General features: G+C 39.8%; 1 protein-coding gene across 4 annotated transcripts in view; it reads left to right on the top strand.

Moving 5' to 3' along the window:
- The window catches only part of LOC111244933 (uncharacterized), a 32,309-nt gene extending 12,865 nt beyond the window's left edge, over window positions 1-19,444 (top strand). For 3 of the 4 annotated variants that reach the window (XM_022792533.2, XM_022792535.2, XM_022792534.2), the window contains exons 2-4: window positions 16,005-16,435; window positions 17,553-17,814; window positions 18,238-19,444. In XM_022792533.2, the coding sequence (XP_022648268.1) occupies window positions 16,005-16,435; window positions 17,553-17,814; window positions 18,238-18,981 (1,437 nt within the window). In that variant the 3' untranslated portion in view covers window positions 18,982-19,444. Of the gene's footprint in view, window positions 1-5,672; window positions 5,829-16,004; window positions 16,436-17,552; window positions 17,815-18,237 lie in introns of those variants that run through there. The other variant, XM_022792532.2, reaches the window with a different exon arrangement.
- The last annotated feature ends 513 nt before the right edge of the window (window positions 19,445-19,957 follow it).

Below are 19,957 nucleotides of genomic sequence, written 5' to 3'. Positions count from 1 at the left end.
GGAAAAAACGGCCCAAACATAATACCGTCTGGAACATTTGATATGGAAGATGTTCCTCGTGATGCTCACCAATTACGGAAAAAGCTGGTGAAATTATTGCTTAAGTTGAGTAAGACCAATATGTGAGTAGTCATACTATCGCTAAGGAACTAAACGTTTACTACCAGACAATTTTAAACCGTTTGAAGAGAGCCGGCTATAAAAAAAAAAAAAAAAAAGCTCCATGTTTGGGTGCCACAAGGCTTGATGCAAAATAATTTACTCGATCGCATTTTTACCTGTGAAATTCTTCAGAAATGCAACGAGATCGACTTATTTCAAAAGCAGTTGATTGCAGGTGATAAAAACTGTATCACACGAGACAATAATGTGCAAATAAGAAGACATATGCTTCACAGTCGGTGGCAAAGCCGAGACTAAGGCGGAAAAGGACGCATTATGAGTTACTGCCGCTCAGCGAAACGATCGACTGATCGAATTGATCAGAAACTAGCAAGATCACGACAAGCTGTTGAAAAGAATCGACCAGAATTACTGAACAAAAAAAGGCGTCGTCTTTTACCATAAAAATGTCAAACCGCTCACATCTTCATCTACCAGATAGAAATTGAAAGAACTTGAATGGGAAATTTTAATGCTTCTGCCGTACAGCCCGAACTTTGCACCATCATCTATTTCAATCTTTGTAGGACTCCCATAATTGTGTTCGTTTAATTCAATGAAGGAATGCAGAAATTACTTATAATAATTTTTCTCCCAGAAACCACCGAAGTTCTACAGTAATGCAATTATAGTGTTACCGAAAAAATGGCAGAAGGTCATCGATCAGCGCGTATTTAGTTTGCTAATACTGTTATTAAATGTAAAAAAAAAATATCTGCTTCATTTCCGGTTTAAAAATTTATACATACCTTTATCTTTTTCGACTAACCAATATTAAGTGTACATTAGGAATGTAAAACAATATGATTATATCTAAAGCATGGCGCTGAGTATTTTCTAGGTATCTGATTATATAGCCTTATTGAAAGGGTGCTTCCTTGAAAGCGGATATCGGCCTTCAGTTTTTCATCGATTCTTTTGCAATCCACAGTGTAACCGTGGGCCAAAAGTGATCTTACTGATCACCCTACAAAAATTTTAAAAAAAAACGCGAGGAGGGTCTCCGAGCAATTGTGTAACTACTACTTCTTTATTAATTTGTCGAATAGCAACAGGCTTATGGTAGGCTAAAGGCTGTTCAAAAAAGTATTCTATTAATTGTGCTTGTCTTTATCTTTGGCTAAACCTCTTTTTCCATGCCGTCTATAGTTGCACGAGGATTAAATATTGATGTTGACGGTACGGCTTAGACAGGCAATGCCAATTTGGATCAGCGCTTTTGTTGCCATCAGCTGTGCAGCGAATGCAGGTGTGCATTCAATACGGCTCGACTCTCATCATTAGCCACTACCAGTTCCTTCACTTACATAAGTCAGATGATTACTATAGCGATCTTGTTAAAGCGGAATAACACAACGTTAAAGTTGTTTGTTATTCACTATGCTTTTCTTTCCACCTCCGTTTGTTTGAGTAAACCGATGTGGCCAACTGCATAGCGTCCGGTCATTCATTGCTAACGTAGAAGGCACTTCTTTGCGGGTTCAGTCCATTGTTTCCTTTTTTCTATATACATGCTTATTTTGTAAACCGTTAGTATTATAACCCCCCCCCCCCCCCGTCCCCATTAAATATAACATGTACATTTATCGTCGTGCTTACTAGTTGCTGGTAGTAAGGCGTACAGCTGGTCTTAAGGGCCAGGTGTTTTTTGCAACATTTGGATTGGATAAAAAAGGTGGCCGGCCTAAAGGAGGCTTCGTAGCACGGCCACAAGGACCTACGAAGCCATTTTAGAAGGGTAACTAACACAAGCGCACCAGCATATAATATCGCGCCCTAATGTCATTGATGATATCGGCTAAATGCGACAACTAAGCCAAATGAAACGAAGTGGCGATGACCAGATTATGAGTGCTCACTAGGACTTCTACGACGCACTAGTAAACACGACGACTCCAATGGTATCTATTGATCAACTTATCGTTCACTTTTAGAATACCGGAAAGCCTAACCTGTATGCCAAAATGGTCTATATATATATATGCAACATGCGAAATTCTACGGATATTTATTAGCTCGGGTGTTAGTATTAAACAATAGGTGCTATACATTGTTGCGTATGTATATTGCATATTTGTATCATAAACATTATATACTAGCATTATAAGTATTAAGTACTGTTGTTTGTATATATTCTAAGAAGGAGCTTATGCATGAGGAAAACTGTTAGCACGTGAAGCAAAAACGTGTGAAAAAATTCATCCTCGAATTCTACCGACAACAATTAGGACATATAGGTCATCATCCGAACAAAGTGTGTTGACTACAGCTAAATATATTCACGGATGGCAAAAATAATCTTCACTGCGAACGAGCGAAAAGTCTTCGAACAGGAAATAACTGAAACTGCTGCAAAATGATGAGCAACTTACTACCTGATACCACCTTGAACAGTTAGCTGCATGTGATTAGAAATACTGACATTAACTTCGTTATTACTATTGCTATCGTATATCATTGGCATTCGTTCGAATCGACCAGAGAGACATTTTCAAGAGCTGTCAAACTGAAGGAGCAGCCCACTTTAGTTTAAACTGGTTATACGCTGACCTTGGTTTGTTGATAGCAACAATTCTTTCTTGCCCAGCTAACCTGAGGGCAGTTTTAGACTTCTGAAAGATCGTAATAGTTGCCCGCCGTGCTAGGCATGTGTACGTGGACATACAGAACTTCTACAATACAGTAAACCCTACCTTTTATTCCTTACTCTTTCTATATTTATCAGCGCTACAGGGAAGAATTGATAATTGAATAAAGATTTGCATTTTAATTCTACCTAGGCATTACAGGGATTAGCCATTGTAATGGCCACAAAACGATGAATGCAAATATTGCTCCATCAGCCAATGACTGCCAAACCGGACCGTTCGAATCACGTGTTCATTTTATCCGCTAATTTTTTAACAGTCACTATAGTATTTATATATCGTACAAATTACACATAAAATCAATTTCATAGCGACACTAAAAATGCCATGCAATACGTTTTAATGGTAATTTTGGAAATTCGGTACTCAGATGTGCTTTAAGGTTGGGATTTGTGAGACTAGTTAGACGTAATATGACATTAGGCATGCGTGAATGTTTTTAACAAACTAAAGTTCTATCGTATCGAAGGATTTGATCTATCGATTTATTTAGAATTCAGTAATTCCTCGAACGACTGTGCTATCTTATGGATGTTTGTTTACTACCGGATTTGGTTTACTAGCTTATATGGTTATCCTACACTGAGCACCAAAAGGCCTCAAAAACGCATTCTCTAGTTTAACTATAGATCGTAACAATACATTATGTATTGCAAATCGCTAGAAGATTATCAATGAAGATCATAAAAGAGTTGCTATCGATAAAAAAGCAATGGAAGTTGGCACTTCTTAAGCGAGCTCCAACCGACTATAGCGATTAAGCCATGCTTCATTTTCGGGACCCATTTGCGAGCAAATATAGTTATAACCATACGTTATATAGCTTATAATCAGTTGCGTATGACATTTGCCTAAAAATGCTTAAAGTTAATATTATTAGTACTCTTGATTCTTTTATGTTGTGTTTGTCAGCAGTCTTCTAACGGGTCAAAATTTGTGATTTGGTACATTTACTTTTAGAGAAACCCAGGCGTCCTATAAAAGAAATAAAACAATGTCGATTAGCTTTCGTACTTTTTAGTAAATTGGATATACGTAAGAGATTCGGGACAATCAAATCTCTTTATAGCGTTCTCTACATTGAGCCCGATATCATATAATAGACATTCGAGCACGTTATGCTGTAGACTCGCATTGAGATGATCAAGTCTTACATCCGGCATTGTCGCCAAGCGTTGTTTCAGACCGCTGGATCATAGGAAAGGTACATTGCCTACTCAATGCGCACTTAAGAAAAACCAGCTTCACTCGATCAAATCAGGAGAGCTGCCCTGAAGCTCCTAAAAATTATGCTCTACGATGCGGCAGGCCCATTTTAGGGTCGAACAGAAAAAGTGTCTATTTCAAAGACAGCAGGGGTGGCATGCTTGCAGCAGTAAAGGCCTTTGTGGTTTCCGTCCAGCTAAGCTGCTTTTGGGGAAGGGTAGCGCACCTAAATATTTACTAAGAACTAGTATACTCGATTTCAATACCCCACAAACAAAAGCTGCTCCCGCTCCCAGCGTAGCTCATACTGTATCCTGTCCATCGAGATTGTGTATATGGAGTGACGAGGACGAAAACAACCGTTTCTAAGGGCCGACAGAGCCGATCTGTGTACAGCATTGTCAGCGATTTATGAGTGTAGCTCTTTTTTTTTGCTATGCTTTTTGTCTGTGGCTACGTCGGCTGTTAATATGTTTTTGCATGGACACGGCACAAGCCTTATGTCGAACCGATACAGTGTCTCATGCACTTTCTTCAAAGATTTTGTCCTCGTTAGCATGATGCATCATATTCTTTTTAGATAACTTAACTTTGATAAGAAAAGCATAATATGTTTATTTGGTTAATCTTATTATCTAATTTGTGGTGTTAGATTGGTCTGTTAAGTTAGCTGTGAAGTGATACATCCGTACGTGCCTTTTCTCAGTTGCATTTGCCCTCGGACGTTTGGGCAATAAATAGTTGTAGGATGCAGAGAATATCAACTTTTCGATTACCGATTGCTCAACTTACTATTTAGTTAGTACAAATGAATACTGACACTACACCGTCAGCTTTTGATTCAAAACCTTAAGAAACGTCACACAGTCTAGCGCGCAATACGTTTTACCAAAAAAATTCGTCTGTCTGTTAAATGTGTTCATCCAATCTGCTTGATTATTTTGCTACTGAATACTATTTGAAACTACTAATCAATTAACGTATACCTAGATACTTTCTTATTTGATATGCGATTAAATAGTTGTTGTCAATTTGACCTAAAATCTGCCTATCTTCGTTAATTAGGAGGAAAACAGTACGCTATCACCAGTGTCGTAGTTTTATTTTCTAAAATCTACTTTTACAAGGATGTCGATGTGATTGTGGGTACTTCAAAGTCTTTCTCGTTAAGGAAAGTGCCAAGATTATCTTATAGAATCAGCCGCATTTTTCTGAATTAGTCCGACGATAGTCTCTCTTGTGGGCAAGGGGCGGTTTTACAATGCTACATAGATTGAACTATTATACATCTACCCCGTCCCGCGACTACTCAAAAAAACCATAACAAAATCCGTAAAACCAGAACGCGGTCTCTATTTTTTGTTCTCTATTTGATGCACCGTTCAGTTTAACTTCTCATAGGCGTAGAACGGAAGAGAGTGTGCTGGTAGAGTAATATTTCGAGCACTTCTACAACCATGGGTATCATGAATGTGTGCTTGTTGCACGGTGAACGATCTGTGTCTGTGTCTGTCCTGGGTGTGTGTGTGTGTTTGCCTGTACACGTATGTGTTATGCTCGATAGCGGTTGACTGTTTATAATAGGATGTGACCCTGTTTTGGATATATCGTTTCTCTAGAGTCTGACCGATGTGCGGCGTTACTCGCATTTATATATATATATATATATATATATATATATATATATATATATATATATATTGGAAAAGAGAGAGAAGGACAGAGAGAGACGGACTGTAAAGGAGAGGGTTGTAGTGTATGCCGCAGAAGCAAAATGTACGGACGCAGATACAGTCGGGGAGTAAGATGCAGGTAGAATAAATTTATGTACATATTTTACTTTTTATTCTTTTTTATATGTGTGTGTGTATATATATATATATATATATATATATATATATGAGCTTCACGTTTTTTTCATTGTAATATAATGCGCTATTTGGCGCTACATGTACGCTAGCACGCAAATGTTGTTTAGGTCCACTTGAGTTTTTTTTTTTGTATGGAAGCGTACGTGCAATTTGTTTTATGTTGCATCTGATTATATTACGGTTATATATTCTCAGATTACCACGTTGTGATGTCGAATGAGGCGCTACTACAGTGCATGTAATCTTTATAGAAGTCTAACCATGTTCATGTGGTCCTTTGTCTAATGTAGCACTTAAAATATCAGGTATTCTCAGTGTCAGGCATCTCTGTATGCGGCGATTTAGGTTTTGGTTTTGATGTTTGGACTTTGTGATTGAAAATGACCGGTTGCTAGACTTAAAGTTGCGGTATACCTCATTAGGAGCAGGTGTTCATCAGGTTAACCTTAACCTTGACATGAATTAGTAGAATTCTTCTAGTTGGACGTGCACAAGATCGTTGTCATTCTTGGAAGTTATTTCAGTATAATAGATAACGATACAGTGGCATCGGCGTAAGCTGTAACTGGCTAGGTCTATTTCATGAGCTCGTTTTACTTCGCTTCTCTTTTTCGCTTCGAGGGAACTTTGAACAAATCCCACGGCCGAAACCGTGCCAGGCGCTGCTGCTTTTCATGTTTCCTTCAGTAGAAGCAGAATGGCAATGCCAACAACGGCAATAGATTATAGCAGCGTCCTTATCACTATCGTCCCGGAATAGGACAGTCACGATGATTGTGATGATGGCGATGATAATAGTAACGATGAAACAAGCATGGGGGGTGGGGGGTGTCGTAACAGTATTGTAGCTATCGGCATAACTACGAACTGCATTGTTGTTTTTGTCGTTGTTGCTATGTATGATATTCATTTGCCTTACCACACAACCGTCGGTAGTGGGCTGACAGTCCGTTGTCGCTGCTGTGTAACCCCTGCAATTTGCATAATTGAAGTCACTTTATTGCCTGTCTTCTTTTCCCAATTCGCATAGCAACATGTTCATTATGAGTTCTGTAGCTATCACGGTGTTCGAACGATTCAGTTTCTAGCTTTATCATCAGCAGCAGCAGTGACTAACATGGTCACGGAGGCGTTGTAGCGGATCTAAAACTGTTGGCGCATTTGTATGTTTTTCGCCGTTTCTTATTTTTTCTTGTCCTTTATAGTAGAGCGCTGCTGTCGCGCGCGCTATCGTGGCACCGGCATTAGTAGTGAAGTCTTATGATTTTAGATGTGAAATCACGATGGAAAAAGCCGAGTGCTAGACTAACTAGTTGGTACTTTAATATCGATGTCGTGTCTTTGTATGTCGTGGACGCGGCCCGACTTCAGGTACTGTTATAGGGTATCCTGAGATTTCGTTTAAGAAATATTGGGTTGATCGAAAGAGTATTGACCGTTTTTAAGCCAAAATTGAAGCAAGTATTTGTTATATTTGCAAATAACATTAGCCAATTAGGTGTGGGCCATTTTCATCGATGATTTTCAGCTATTTCTCAAGTCGGCAGGCCCATTATTGTTTCTAGGCGAAAAATTGTGACAGGTGGTTTCCATTTATCTCCATTAAAGGGAATCCTGCAAAGACCGAAACAGATGATAGTCTGAAAGAGCAAAATCTGAACTATACAGCGGACAGATTAAGATTTCCTATTCAACTTTTCTCAGTTTTTGCCGAATAGCTAAAGGTACATGTGGTTTGGCATTGTCATGGTGGAATACAACGCTTCATCTTTTCACTAGTACCGGTCATTTCTACAATGGTTGCTGTGATCTTGTTAGTTGTTGGCAGCAGAAGCCCGAATCAATTGTTTTGCCAAGTCGCAGCGATTTATAATGCAACACATAATAATATTAATAATAATACTGAAATCCTATTTCAAGAAGGTCATCTATCGCTAGGTTAAATGAAAGGCTTAGCAGTGTGCTGAATAACGACCTACAGTTATCTATCGTATAGACTCTTACCTATATGCGATTTTATCTTTCTATCTCGAATTCATCTTGTTTCTTTTCATTTTCTTATCAGTTTCTCTATCTAGACTATCGGCAAACCATGACATAAAAGTAAATATCATAAAGAATATAATTTTTTCTCTTCAAGCATGTTTTTAGTCACTTCTAACGCCCATTGGTATAAATGGATTAATCTCTCGGTTTTCTCCAGTTAAAACAGCAACTTGCGCAACGTGCTCGCAGATTATAGGAACGCAACAGAACCCTGGGTATTATCCGACGCTAAGCATTGTTCGATCATTAAAAGGAAATTTATGCTACATGAAGTAGTTTCCGGCATGCGTTAGGTCACAGCATAGCACTGTAAGGTACAGGAGCAAGCTGCTATGCTTAACCAAATCATTTTTGCATTTTCCTTCTGTTTATACAGCGTTCGAAAGGGTTCTACCCAATCAGACCGTTGTAACGGTACCGTGTCCTGAATGCAAATTCAATTTGGTAAGCACTAGCTTCATTATAAGAGACGCTTAAGAGTGGTTTGTCAAACCTGAAAACGATACCTGGGACTAAGGGTGTCCGGCCGACCGTTTGAGTTTGACGATGACCACCACAACGGTTTGCCCGGTATTGAGCTGATTTTTGCACAGAATTGTCACTCGTGGCGAGGAGTAGTATCTGTATGTCAACATGAATTCGAAATCGAAATGACTCTAAGAAAGATGTCAAGACTCAGGACCCAAGGAGACCTTCATCCAAGAGAGATTAAGCTTTGCGTTTGGTAGGGCTGCAAAAACCTCATTAACTGGGGATTGCCTGTCACGAGCGAAACGGGTGATCGGCACGTTTATTTGGACCAGTTGCATCAAATCAATTAGGTTATTTAAGAGAAAAAATCCGATAAGCGAGGTTAGGCCATCCTGCTCTATGAAAACGCAAGGGGGCACGCGGAAGACATCGTCAAAGCTGCTCTTCTGAAATTTGAACGGGAGATTTCAGCGCACCCTTCATATTCTCTGAGCCTTCCGGCACAGGATTTTCATCTTTTTCGTTCACTTTCGTAACCAAACTTTCAGCGCGGATTAACAATGATTCGGAAGCTTCTTTGAAACGAAACCCGTCACCGTCTAGCGAAGCGGGGTATATCATCTAATAGAAAGATGGTAACAAGTCGTAGACAATGATGAGGGACACATAACATAATAACTTAATGTTACAAGAAGGAAAAGTGTGGTGTCTTGTGTGCAGCAAAAAACTTTCTTCAACCTAATGCTCGTGAAAATAACGTTGTTACTTATGTATTGTGTAGTGCTTTCAAGGATGATTTATTCAAATGATACATACCTAACATGCCGATTTCCCCGCTTGTAATTAAAAATATATTTGCAGACTCGCTGTTTCATTACGCAGTATAAAATGCTGAACATAACTGCAGGCTTCCTCGGGCCTAATTGCCTTTTTCCGAATCCTAACACCGACCGCTTATTTAGATATATTAAAGACATTTTCGCTATCTCGTTTGATAGGCTTACAGTTATTGTGCATATATGGAAAAGAGCGCTTCCCTAAAATATTCAATGCCGCTTACATCACAAGGCGCTGATTTTAAAAAATGTTTTTAGTCTCAGCTATTATGTCTGGTTTGTTGTCTCGATGGTGGAATTGCGCATAGTTAATTCCAAATTGGGACAAGAATATGATAAACGTTGCTTGTGATAATTGATTTTGATCACTCTGTGGCGACAACTTTTACTTGAGACTGCTCATGCAAGCCTAGTTGACACGTACAAGCTCTCATATATAAAAGCTTCCATACTTTATAAAGCCATGTTAAAATGGATGCCTGATCGTCTCCTTCGCTACTGCATAATTCATTTAAAGGTAGGTAGCACGGTGGCGTAGGCACACGCTAGTAAGAAACTATTACAAAAGACGGAATCCACTTTCATTCAGTATTGGATATACTGCATTTGCTGTTTTCTTTTCGTATTTTTGAGAGTGTCTTTGATTATATTAATGTGGTCGTGGGTGGATATGAGTTAGCTATCACGCTTTTCTAGATTTATTAAAGCGTTGGATCCGATTCGGAAAAATGATGTTTTACATTATCCTAGGAAGGTATGGAAAATTCACTGCTTGGCATGTGTCGCATTGCATTGGTACTCTTTCATGAGCTATCACATAGCAGACGAAAAAAGAAATCGGCATATGTGTTGATTCACATGGATCGTTTCCTTCGATAAGGTCATAGGAATATATTTGTCTAAATGCCCCCTTTTTGGTGTCAATGAAAACAACTAAGATGTGTCAAAAATGTTTGTTGGAAAAGTTGAAGTAAATATCTCAGTTCATCGTCCTGCACGTTAAGGTCTTTTAGAACTAATTAATAATCATATATTACCATATATAAAGTCCGCGGGAAATACTTTTATGTCCAAGGAGAAAGCATGGTTTGCAGTATTATATCGCTTATGGCCAAATAGTTCTTACAAACTGCACACCTGCCGATGTTAGTTTATTTGAAAGAAGGGGTTGGACCTTGGATTGTGCGAGGCTGACTGGCTAATCTGGTGAGATCGACAGACGACCACCACCATAACGATGCGGCTATTCACTGGAGCTGCTGCTTTTCGGGCGTGATACCAACAGCAGCTGAAGCTTGAAGCCGAAAGTTGTGACAGCGGCCCTAAAACAAGCCATTGCTTCGGGTGTCGATTTGAACCCCACATGAACAAACGACCGAGTGATCCGGCAAGCTAGTGAAAGAATGATGCTCGTTTTTGTTCTGGCTTAGCCTACGTACAACCGCATTGAAATGCACGTAGCAGTAGTGCTATCTATTATCATGGTACTACTACTACTACTGATGATAATAATAATGAACTTGATTGCACAATCAGTCGTGTATTGAATGCTGGCTGTTACATTACGTTCATGGAAGTTTTTATTTTCTACGACGCGCTGTAAGTATCGTGAATAAATAAAAAAAAAAAAGCGGGTCGCTTATGATGGATATTTTCGCGTGCAAAACGTCGCCGCCTGTCTGACGTTTACATAGTTAAGAAAAGGATAGAGATATTAAACTTACGAAATGCTATTGCAGATGGTGACTTTAGATAATGGTGTTAAAATATTAAGAAGGTTTCTATTTTAAATTATGGGCGTAAGCATTTCTTTTAATTGTGCTTGATGCAAAGAGCGAGTCTGTATTTATGTGTAATGATTGACCCACAATATTACATGCTTCCATCGAGCGAGCATCTTTTTCTATCGCGACGATAGTTTTACATGTTTCTTTTTTTTTTTTTCTTTAACATTGTAATCGACACTCTTTCTGCTTTAAGTATCAGAAGTGTTTCTCGCAAAAAGGTCCACATCAATATATCGTAAGATAAAATATAATTGATCAACTCTTTGAAAAGAAAAATAAATAATGGAATCAACTAGTTTATTTCGTGCTAGAAATGCTAATGGATATCCACACTTACGTAGGCAGACTTTTATGTTTATATTATTAGACTTTATTATAGGCTTACTTTTGTGGCTTCTGCGATAACAGCATGCACGTCGGGAGGGCCCCATGGTTGCCTACAATTACTTTACTTTTAACCCGCTTTCGGAATATGTATATTGCGAATTTTCCTGAACATTCCCCCAAGCCATAGTCAACTTATGACTCAAAATTAAAATTAGTTATCTTAGCGAATGCAATTAAAACAGGAAAAGCGTTTAGGGCGTAGAAAATATCGCCAAATGCCAATGCAGACCCTTACTAATAACATGTTTGCAATATAATTCAAACATTACACACACACACACATGTATATATATATATATATATATGGCCCAAGCGTTTCTGGACTGTGGGAAAGTCTTCGCTTCGCATCTGTCAAGGTAACAGGAAATACACAAATTACTGAAACGGAGAGGGGATTTAAACTGTGCACTCCAGTATCATTCGCACACTATTATAGTACCATTTTATAAGCATATCACAGGGTATTTGCATATTTGTAAAGAAAACCAGTTTGATGAACCATTGTAGCTCCTCTATGTTTTCACGCTAGATGAATTAGGATGTCTTGAATGTATTGAATAGTCATATCCGCTCTTCACCGTGTGCGTATATCCTGCTATTTCAACAATAAATATAAAGCTTCTCCGACTGCAGAAAGACTTTCGAGCCACCACGTGCGTGTATATATGTACCATTAAGAGTGAAATGTCCTTTTTGATTAGATTACTCCACCAATCACTAATTTTTTCATCGTTCTTTTTTTCATTTTTCCTATCACTAACTTCTGTTCTTAACCATTGAATAAACGGAGCTAGTTTCCAATTTGTAGGGAATCAGTAGAATTTATCACTTTCGTATCAGTCTTTTCTCAAGTTTAACAGAGAGAATTATAACATGCGGGCGGTTACAGGGTCAGAAATAGCCGACGTTATTTTTGAGAATGTTCCTTCTGCAGGCATAACTATGAAGCCATCGAAGTCTCTATTGCTGTTGCTGCTACTGCTTGTGCTCTCGACTACATCCTTACGTGGAAGTTAATGAAATCGGCGTCTCGATTGGCCGATGGGTGGCGGGTCGGGTTGGTTCCAGTGCGGCCCGTGTGCATTTCCTACTGCTCTCTGAACTGCTGCTGCCAGGCCAGTGGTGACGGCCGTAGTGCCGATGAACGTGGAGGCAGTCGAGCGTGACTGTCGCCAGCCTGACACGGACAGTTGCTTTAGACGCTTGCGCTGTAGGCGTTTGCCTACGACATCCGCGGTGTAGGATACCCGATGTTGCTGTGGACGGCTTGAGCTTTTTTTTAACAAGTCTATGGTTCCTAGGTACTTGTTTAATAACCTAGTCCATCCATAGACCCAGAGTCGGCCAACAGTTTCGATAAATCGAATTGCTATGTTGGTAGCGACTCTATCGTAAAAATAATTATTCAGATTTGGGTCCAGCTGTAAGTACTTTATCTTGCTTGTCGATGTTCCGTAACGATTGCACAATATCACCTTAGTCTTAGTCGATATTGAAAGGGAAACATAAGCATCACTGTTTGCTTCCGGACAACCTGTGACCTATTCCATTTGTAGAAATTCTGCTGCACGTTATAGTACGCTAGAGAATGATATCGTGGGTGTGCTAGCAGGCGCTTCGAAAACGTTAAGCACTATAGTTATGGATTTTTAAATAGCTTTTTCGTAGCAACTGTATTATTGATAGCGCTATATTCATTTCGAAGACACTTGGAACGCCGTGCGTTTGAGCACTAGAGTGAGTTTCCGCACTGGACTCGTCAGACAGTTCGAAAATTCCTAGCCTGTTGTAGCAAATTCCTAGCTTTTGGAGCCCATAGGGGGTGAGCACAATTAATGAACTTTTCAGCTTTTCTCGAATTGTGTCAGCGCTAACGATTGGAAAAGGCTGAACCGCTCTATAAATCGGTAGAAAAAATGTGAGGACGTTACTTGCGGTATCGAAAGCTGCTTCGTTACCTGTCAACCAGCGAAAAATATGCTGCATCGTAAAAATTCTATCATTCTCGTCTATTTTGTGGGCCTAAGACCTGTGCAATGGCTAGTTCGAACGGATTAGTAAGCCATCTCACCAGCATGTCTAAGCAATTCAACGCATGGGCTGGTCTGTGTGTAACAATATTACGTGGTTCGAGATGCGTCTTCTAATTCTCGGCAACATAAACAGCCGCATCAAGATGTGCTTTTTAATGTAAATTACAGTATATTAGCGCTGATTATCCGCAGTGAAATTTCGACCAATCAATAACCTGCGTTTTACCTGCTTGTATTCTCAGACTTTTAGCTATTGACTGTGTATGGTAATGATTTGTTTAACACAAAGCTTTGGGTTTTAACGACATATTGGTACCCAGCGATGGCAAACCGGTTATCTGTCGCTTCACGCGTGTGACTTTGCGGCCGAAATCTTAAATATGCGTCCATTACGCAGGAGTGTACACGCGTGAAATACACATGGGAAAATAACTAAGACTGACATTCTTTGACATTAACATACAAACTTTAGTTCAGTTATCTTGAGCAATAGCGGAAAATATGGATAAACTTAAAGACGTGCCGGTTTGCCAATGTTTACGGCACTGCAGACGCCACTGCTGCTATGTGCAGTATATTTTATTTGTAGCCAGTAATTTTTGAACAGCGGGACGGTTGGGCACAGCCGATCACTGCGAAAAGTGCATTTGTCAACTGGCGCTCTTCGTCAGGTGTTGCCGTTGTGTGCCACATCGATTCAAGCAGAACTAAAACGTTTTCTTTTTAGCTATGATAGCGTTCAGTGTTTTTAGTCTAATGTAAATTAGTTAAGCTCTGCCCAGCAACATTGACAACCAAACTTTGTAGGGTTGCTAGTTAGGGCCTGCAATTCTGAACCTCACGAGAACTTTCTCAGCTTTCACACATGGAAACGAGTCTCCTAAGCGTATGCTTTTCGTTGGATAAAGCTCGTTCACCAAAAATAACCACAAAGGCCGTTTTCAATACTGGAAATACATGAAAAACATACGAACTTTGCTCGCTTTTGAATAATATGTGCCTACCTTATCAGTACTCAGCTCATGGGCTTAGTGTGCTGGAGGCATATGTCCTATTGCGAAAGTAGAACCAGTGGCCCTTGGTTTTTAAATCGGAAATTCAACGGTTCCACATTCAATATGTTGAAAAGAAGTAGTGAATCTACCGCAATGAGAATAAAAAATTCTATTGATACATAGCGGAGGCACGGTTAAAAAAATAGTATGTGCCTACAGTTAATTCTGGTCCTCCTGCTTTGCTGAATCCGGTTGATTTTGCAGCATATGGGAAGAATGAGATCCACTTTTTTAAAGAACATATTCAACTAAATTCCAGAAATTGAAGTGCGGCGAAATACCTCCATGAAGGTCTATAAACCTATATAAGCATAAGACAAAAGTAGTTCAAAGGATCACCAAAGATTGATATATTGAAACCAAGAAGCAGGTCGGTTATGGAGCACATGGTATAACTACATAACGCAGCAGAGAACGAAGTGGTATTATTCGAAAAAAGAGCCTAGTGAAAAATTACTTAGTCGACTGATAATGGCATAAGATCTATTACCTATCATAATATCTATGAAAAAATGAAATTAGACAGAACACATGGTTAAATTTAGGTAAAATATTTGAAAGACTTTGAGCGGAATTCAAAGCTAACTGTAACTAAAGTATGGCTAAAGTATGTGATACATATTGAAAAATAAGCACCTTAATATTGGCAATAATTGATAATAAGCTACTGCGTTGGTAAGAAGGGGCTATATTTATTTTTGCCATTTCGATGACGACTGGTAAGATAAATAAATTACGACGACGACGACGACGACGACGAGGACGACGACGATGATGATTCAGACGGTATTTGTTTTAAGTTCGTTTTCAATGATCAAAAATGGTGAAATCGCGTACTTATGAATACGGTCACTATGTCGACATCCTTTATTCGGTTATTAACCAAAAATGTTTGAGAGCGGTAATCGTAGATGCTTTGAGATTCACTGAAGTACACCTTTAACGTTTCGTGGTTTCATAAAACCATCAAATTGACGTAGCCGCTAGTTAACTTACTTAATTTAAACGAATCTAAAGTTATGATATACTCTGGTACGCAGATTGCACAAAAGTTATCCATAGTTATTGCGGCCTCCTCAGGACTACTCCACTGCTGAAATAAAGTTTTACTTTCTATGGACCTCCTGGTTCATTACCAACAGTGTCTGCGCAGAGGATTATTATATTGTTTTTGTGTTTATTATTAACTTCCATTATCAGAATTGAGCAAGTGATGTTAATATATTACGTTTTAAATTTTCCTTAATGCTCAATTTACAACGTCAACTGCAGAAAGGCGTTCTTTAAGATGCGTTGGATGTCCCACGCCTAGTTGTAGGTGAATCGGACATGCCTTAAGTCGCATCATTGCTTCTATAACGTAGTTTACTAGCAGCAGTAGCAGCAAAATATTTGACGTCAGCAGCGTCATCGTACTGGCAGTGATGATGATGATGATAACGATGGTAGCGGTCATGCCGCTAGCATTAGCAAATAGTCATTTTGGGTGTTCTCATTTTCAGTATTTGGCCTCGGCAGACGACGGCGGTGGTTCCGCAACGACAGCAGCAGCAGCAGCAACTGCCGGCATGGAGACAATGACTGGAGCCTCTGCAGCAGCCGCTGCAGCAGCGTTGTCTCCACTTCTGTCTGTTGTGGCTCCTGCTGGACCCGCCTCCGCGAACGCATCTTCTTTTTCAGCGGTGGCTCCCTCAGTGGCCACGATAGCAACCATATCGGTGACAGCTGTAGATGGATCAATTGGTGGAGATCGCCAGGGGGGTCCGGGTCAGGGAGGGACTAAGCCGGAGCCGCGAGTCCTTGGTGGACGCGAAATCGTCGATCAACGTGGAAAAACGCGACTCGTTGGACCTTTTTATTGCAGCGTTTGCCATAAACAATTTCCTCACAAGAGCCTGACGGAAATACATCTGCAGTGCCACATGGAAAAAAGGTTTGTAGGTGCTTAATTATTATAAATGCGTCGCGCTTACCCGTTGAATTCTTTCAAAACTACTAATGAGCAAGTGGAAAAAAAACTACTAGCTAGAGCAAAGATAATTATAGCGGTACAGTATCATACGCTGGTATGCTAGGGGGCGAAACGGCCTTATGACCGTTTATGTCATGGAGCCGTATCGCCTCCAAGGACAAAATGGGTCTCGTTCTTGTGTTGCATTAGGAAAAATGTTGGTAAACAAATAATGTTTCCTTGATCTCATGAATTATTTAATTGTAACGGATAAAACTGTAGCAGAATGATTTTGCAATGTTAAAGGTTTTACACGAGATATAGTTAATGTTAAACGTGCATTAAGGTAGCACTACCCAACCGAATACAGGCTTGACAAAAGTATGCTGGAAATGTCAGCGTAATCCACGGATCATAAAAAATACCAAAGATCATATACATGTAACTACCAGGCGCATCATCTAAATAAAAACTTTTTTGTTGAATGGTTTTTAGGATTGTATCGGGATAATAAAATTTTTTAAACAGCTTTTGTACTTGCTGAAATTGTTGTTTGAAAGTATGTTTGCACTGCAAGCTTATTCAATGTATCCTCAGTTTACCTCGATTACAGCTTCAATTTAGGACCTAAAACGCCTACTAGTAGTCACCTTCAAAATGTTCTTTCCTTAAGCAGTAAAAAAACAATTCAGTAGTAACCTACGCAGGTGCCGCGCAAATACGCGCGGTACAAAAATCCAGCAGAATTAAATTTTGGGCCAACGGCAGGCTCGAAGTCCCGAGGATCCTAGGGGCTCAAGACGTCTAAAAAATTCAAAAGGTGCAAAAAGTCTTGAAAAAATTAACCACTGGAGCTCATCTGAACAACCAAAACAGCCGTTGTCGTATCCATTAAAAAAAAAAAAAAACCGGAATCATTACGAATTGATTTTTACAACATTTTGATTAATTTCCGAGTCCATTAAATTTAAACAGTATTGAGTAACCGCAAATGACCAGCTGAAAATAGTCTGTTATTCTCTACATCATGTTCCCGTGTTTGAAAAAAATAGTGAACAGAAAGCTACATTTTCTCATCTAATATGCTTGCTTTCCGTAGATTACCCTGTCCATTTTGCGACAAGATGTTTAAGAACAAATACGTGCTGAAATATCACGTTGAGGGAGCGCACAACCAAACACTGGGAGATCCCAGTCCTCAGTTAAGGCGGCGCCTCGAAAAGCGCTCCTTAAACGCCGTCTCTTGCTTTTGCGGTCTCACCTTTGAGACGATGAACAGCTATAACGAGCATATGCGGACTCACCAACATCATCCTAGCCATAACGGAAGCAACAGTCACAATCACCGAGCTTCAATACAGGTAGGCTTAATACCGGTTCGTGCTATGAAAGAAAGGCAAGGTAACTTACATACGCTTCTTTTACGGTAACGAAGATACATGTGAATGGCTTAACCCTCGATAGCCTGCATTCTAGCTGAACAAAAAAATTGGCTGTGCGAGCGGTGAAGATATATTTTAAGTAGGTTGCGGGATAGGAGCGTAAGGATGTTGACGTTGCTCAAGCAGAACTGCATGGTAAACTTATATTTACAACTCAATCAACTTGAGAAGATCTCTAAATCTCAGCTAGGATCAAATTCGAACAATTGAGAGTATAACCTGTTTTTCCCGAAACACCGAGAAAATCCGAAAAACGGATTGTCTTAGTAAATGGGCTGTTGACGTAAGAAGAATGTGTCCGAGGTAAACTGGCATTCGATTTATTCTTTCATCCATTTACAGCAACAGAGTCACCATCAGGCTGTAACCTGTCATCCGTGTCCAATGTGCAAAGAAAGTTTCGCCAATTTATATCAACTGGTTAAGCATATGGAAGTCCACAATAACAACCGACCTGCGTTATCGCCAGAACCAGCTGTTCCTGCAAAAAAAATTCGTCTGCTTGGTGGCGCTACACTTCAGATTACTCCGATAGCTACATCAACTCCGCAAACGACGGCAACAACGCTTACATCGATGCTCACACCAACTGTACCGCCACTGTCATTGGTTTTACCTAAATCGCCAGTCCAAAAAGCAGCCGGTAAAACTTCACCAAAGGTGGTTATTGCCAAGGCAGTAGCTAAACCATCGTCTTTGCTTCCAACGGCAACGAAACAGTTCGAGTGTGAAATGTGTGGAGAGACATTTACCCAATTGCCTCTTTACCGTGGCCATCTGCAGAACGCCCATCAGCTGTACCTGATCTGCCTTGAATGTCACCAGGTGGCAGGCGACGTAGCTGAGATGACACGGCATATGGAAATCGTCCATCCGCATCTGACAGCGCATCCCTGCCCCGTGTGTGGGCGATGCTTCACCGATGAAGAGGGAGCTCGAAACCATCTCGAAGCGCACAAAAATGGGCTTGCAGATTTCAGTGGATGCTTCCAATGTGCGTATTGCGAGGCATTATACGATTCGGAGCGTGAATGTGCCTTGCACGAAGCTACACATCCGCCTAACGCCAGGACTTTCCTTAGCTAGTACAGATGTTTAGCTATCGAACGTAGTCGATCTTCACAACATAGTGAAACCTCACAACGTAGTCGGTTTTCCCAAAGAAAGGACGCCTCTTCTACAGGGAGAATTTAGAAAGGATAAGAATGAATCGATAGCTTATTTCAACACATAGCTATGGTAATTACTATACGTTTGTCTAAACTATCGAGACTGCACCGTCAAAGACAGTGATGAACTTGTACAGACGGGAGGCCTGTAGCTGCAAAGCTGGTATCAGTGCTCTCGTCTAAGGTCCCTGATGTTAATAGCCTGTGGATCTGTTGTGAAGATACACAAGTAATTATTCCAAAATAACGGTACAGTATACGGACTTAAATTTGTTCTGCCTGATTCTCTCAGTGTGAGAGGTCATACTGAGAATTAAGATTTTATTGTACTGTGTACGGTATATATAATACAGATATACTTTCAACGGGCTTTACTTTACTACATTAGTGTTTTAAATGTGGAATATTACTACCCGTTTTTCCGATGATAAATATTCGGTGAAGAAAAATATGAGCTTTCTAATAATTTACCAACAGCTAACGCACCCACTGACCCATAAGTATACAGATGAAGTATGATGCCGCCCAATTGACTTACTAATTTATTATTATTATTTTCTTACCACTATTTAAGCTAACGTAACCTCCACTATCTTTGTCGGTTTTACTGGACTATTAGTTCGTCTTGTATTTCTCGTATCTCTGAGTGCTGCGAACCTCACGCATCGAAGTTCACTAATTTCCTCTGCTCTCCTTTTTATTCTACTTGGCTACTTTTTATGAGAATACAGCTAACAATAATTGAACTAAGATCTCGGGCGATGGAAAAGTGCTTTGGCTGGAAGGTCTGCACTTCACAAGACGTGGATTACAGATGAAAATAAGGTTTAGGTCATAAAAGAAATATATGAGGAAGATTAGTAGTGTAGCAAAACGTGAATACAAGTACATAC

This window comes from Varroa destructor, unplaced genomic scaffold (assembly GCF_002443255.2).
Source record: "Varroa destructor unplaced genomic scaffold, Vdes_3.0 BEIS01000002.1, whole genome shotgun sequence".
Lineage (NCBI taxonomy): Eukaryota > Metazoa > Arthropoda > Arachnida > Mesostigmata > Varroidae > Varroa > Varroa destructor.
Note: the sequence above shows the minus strand (reverse complement) of the source record. Positions and strands in the feature narration are given on the sequence as shown.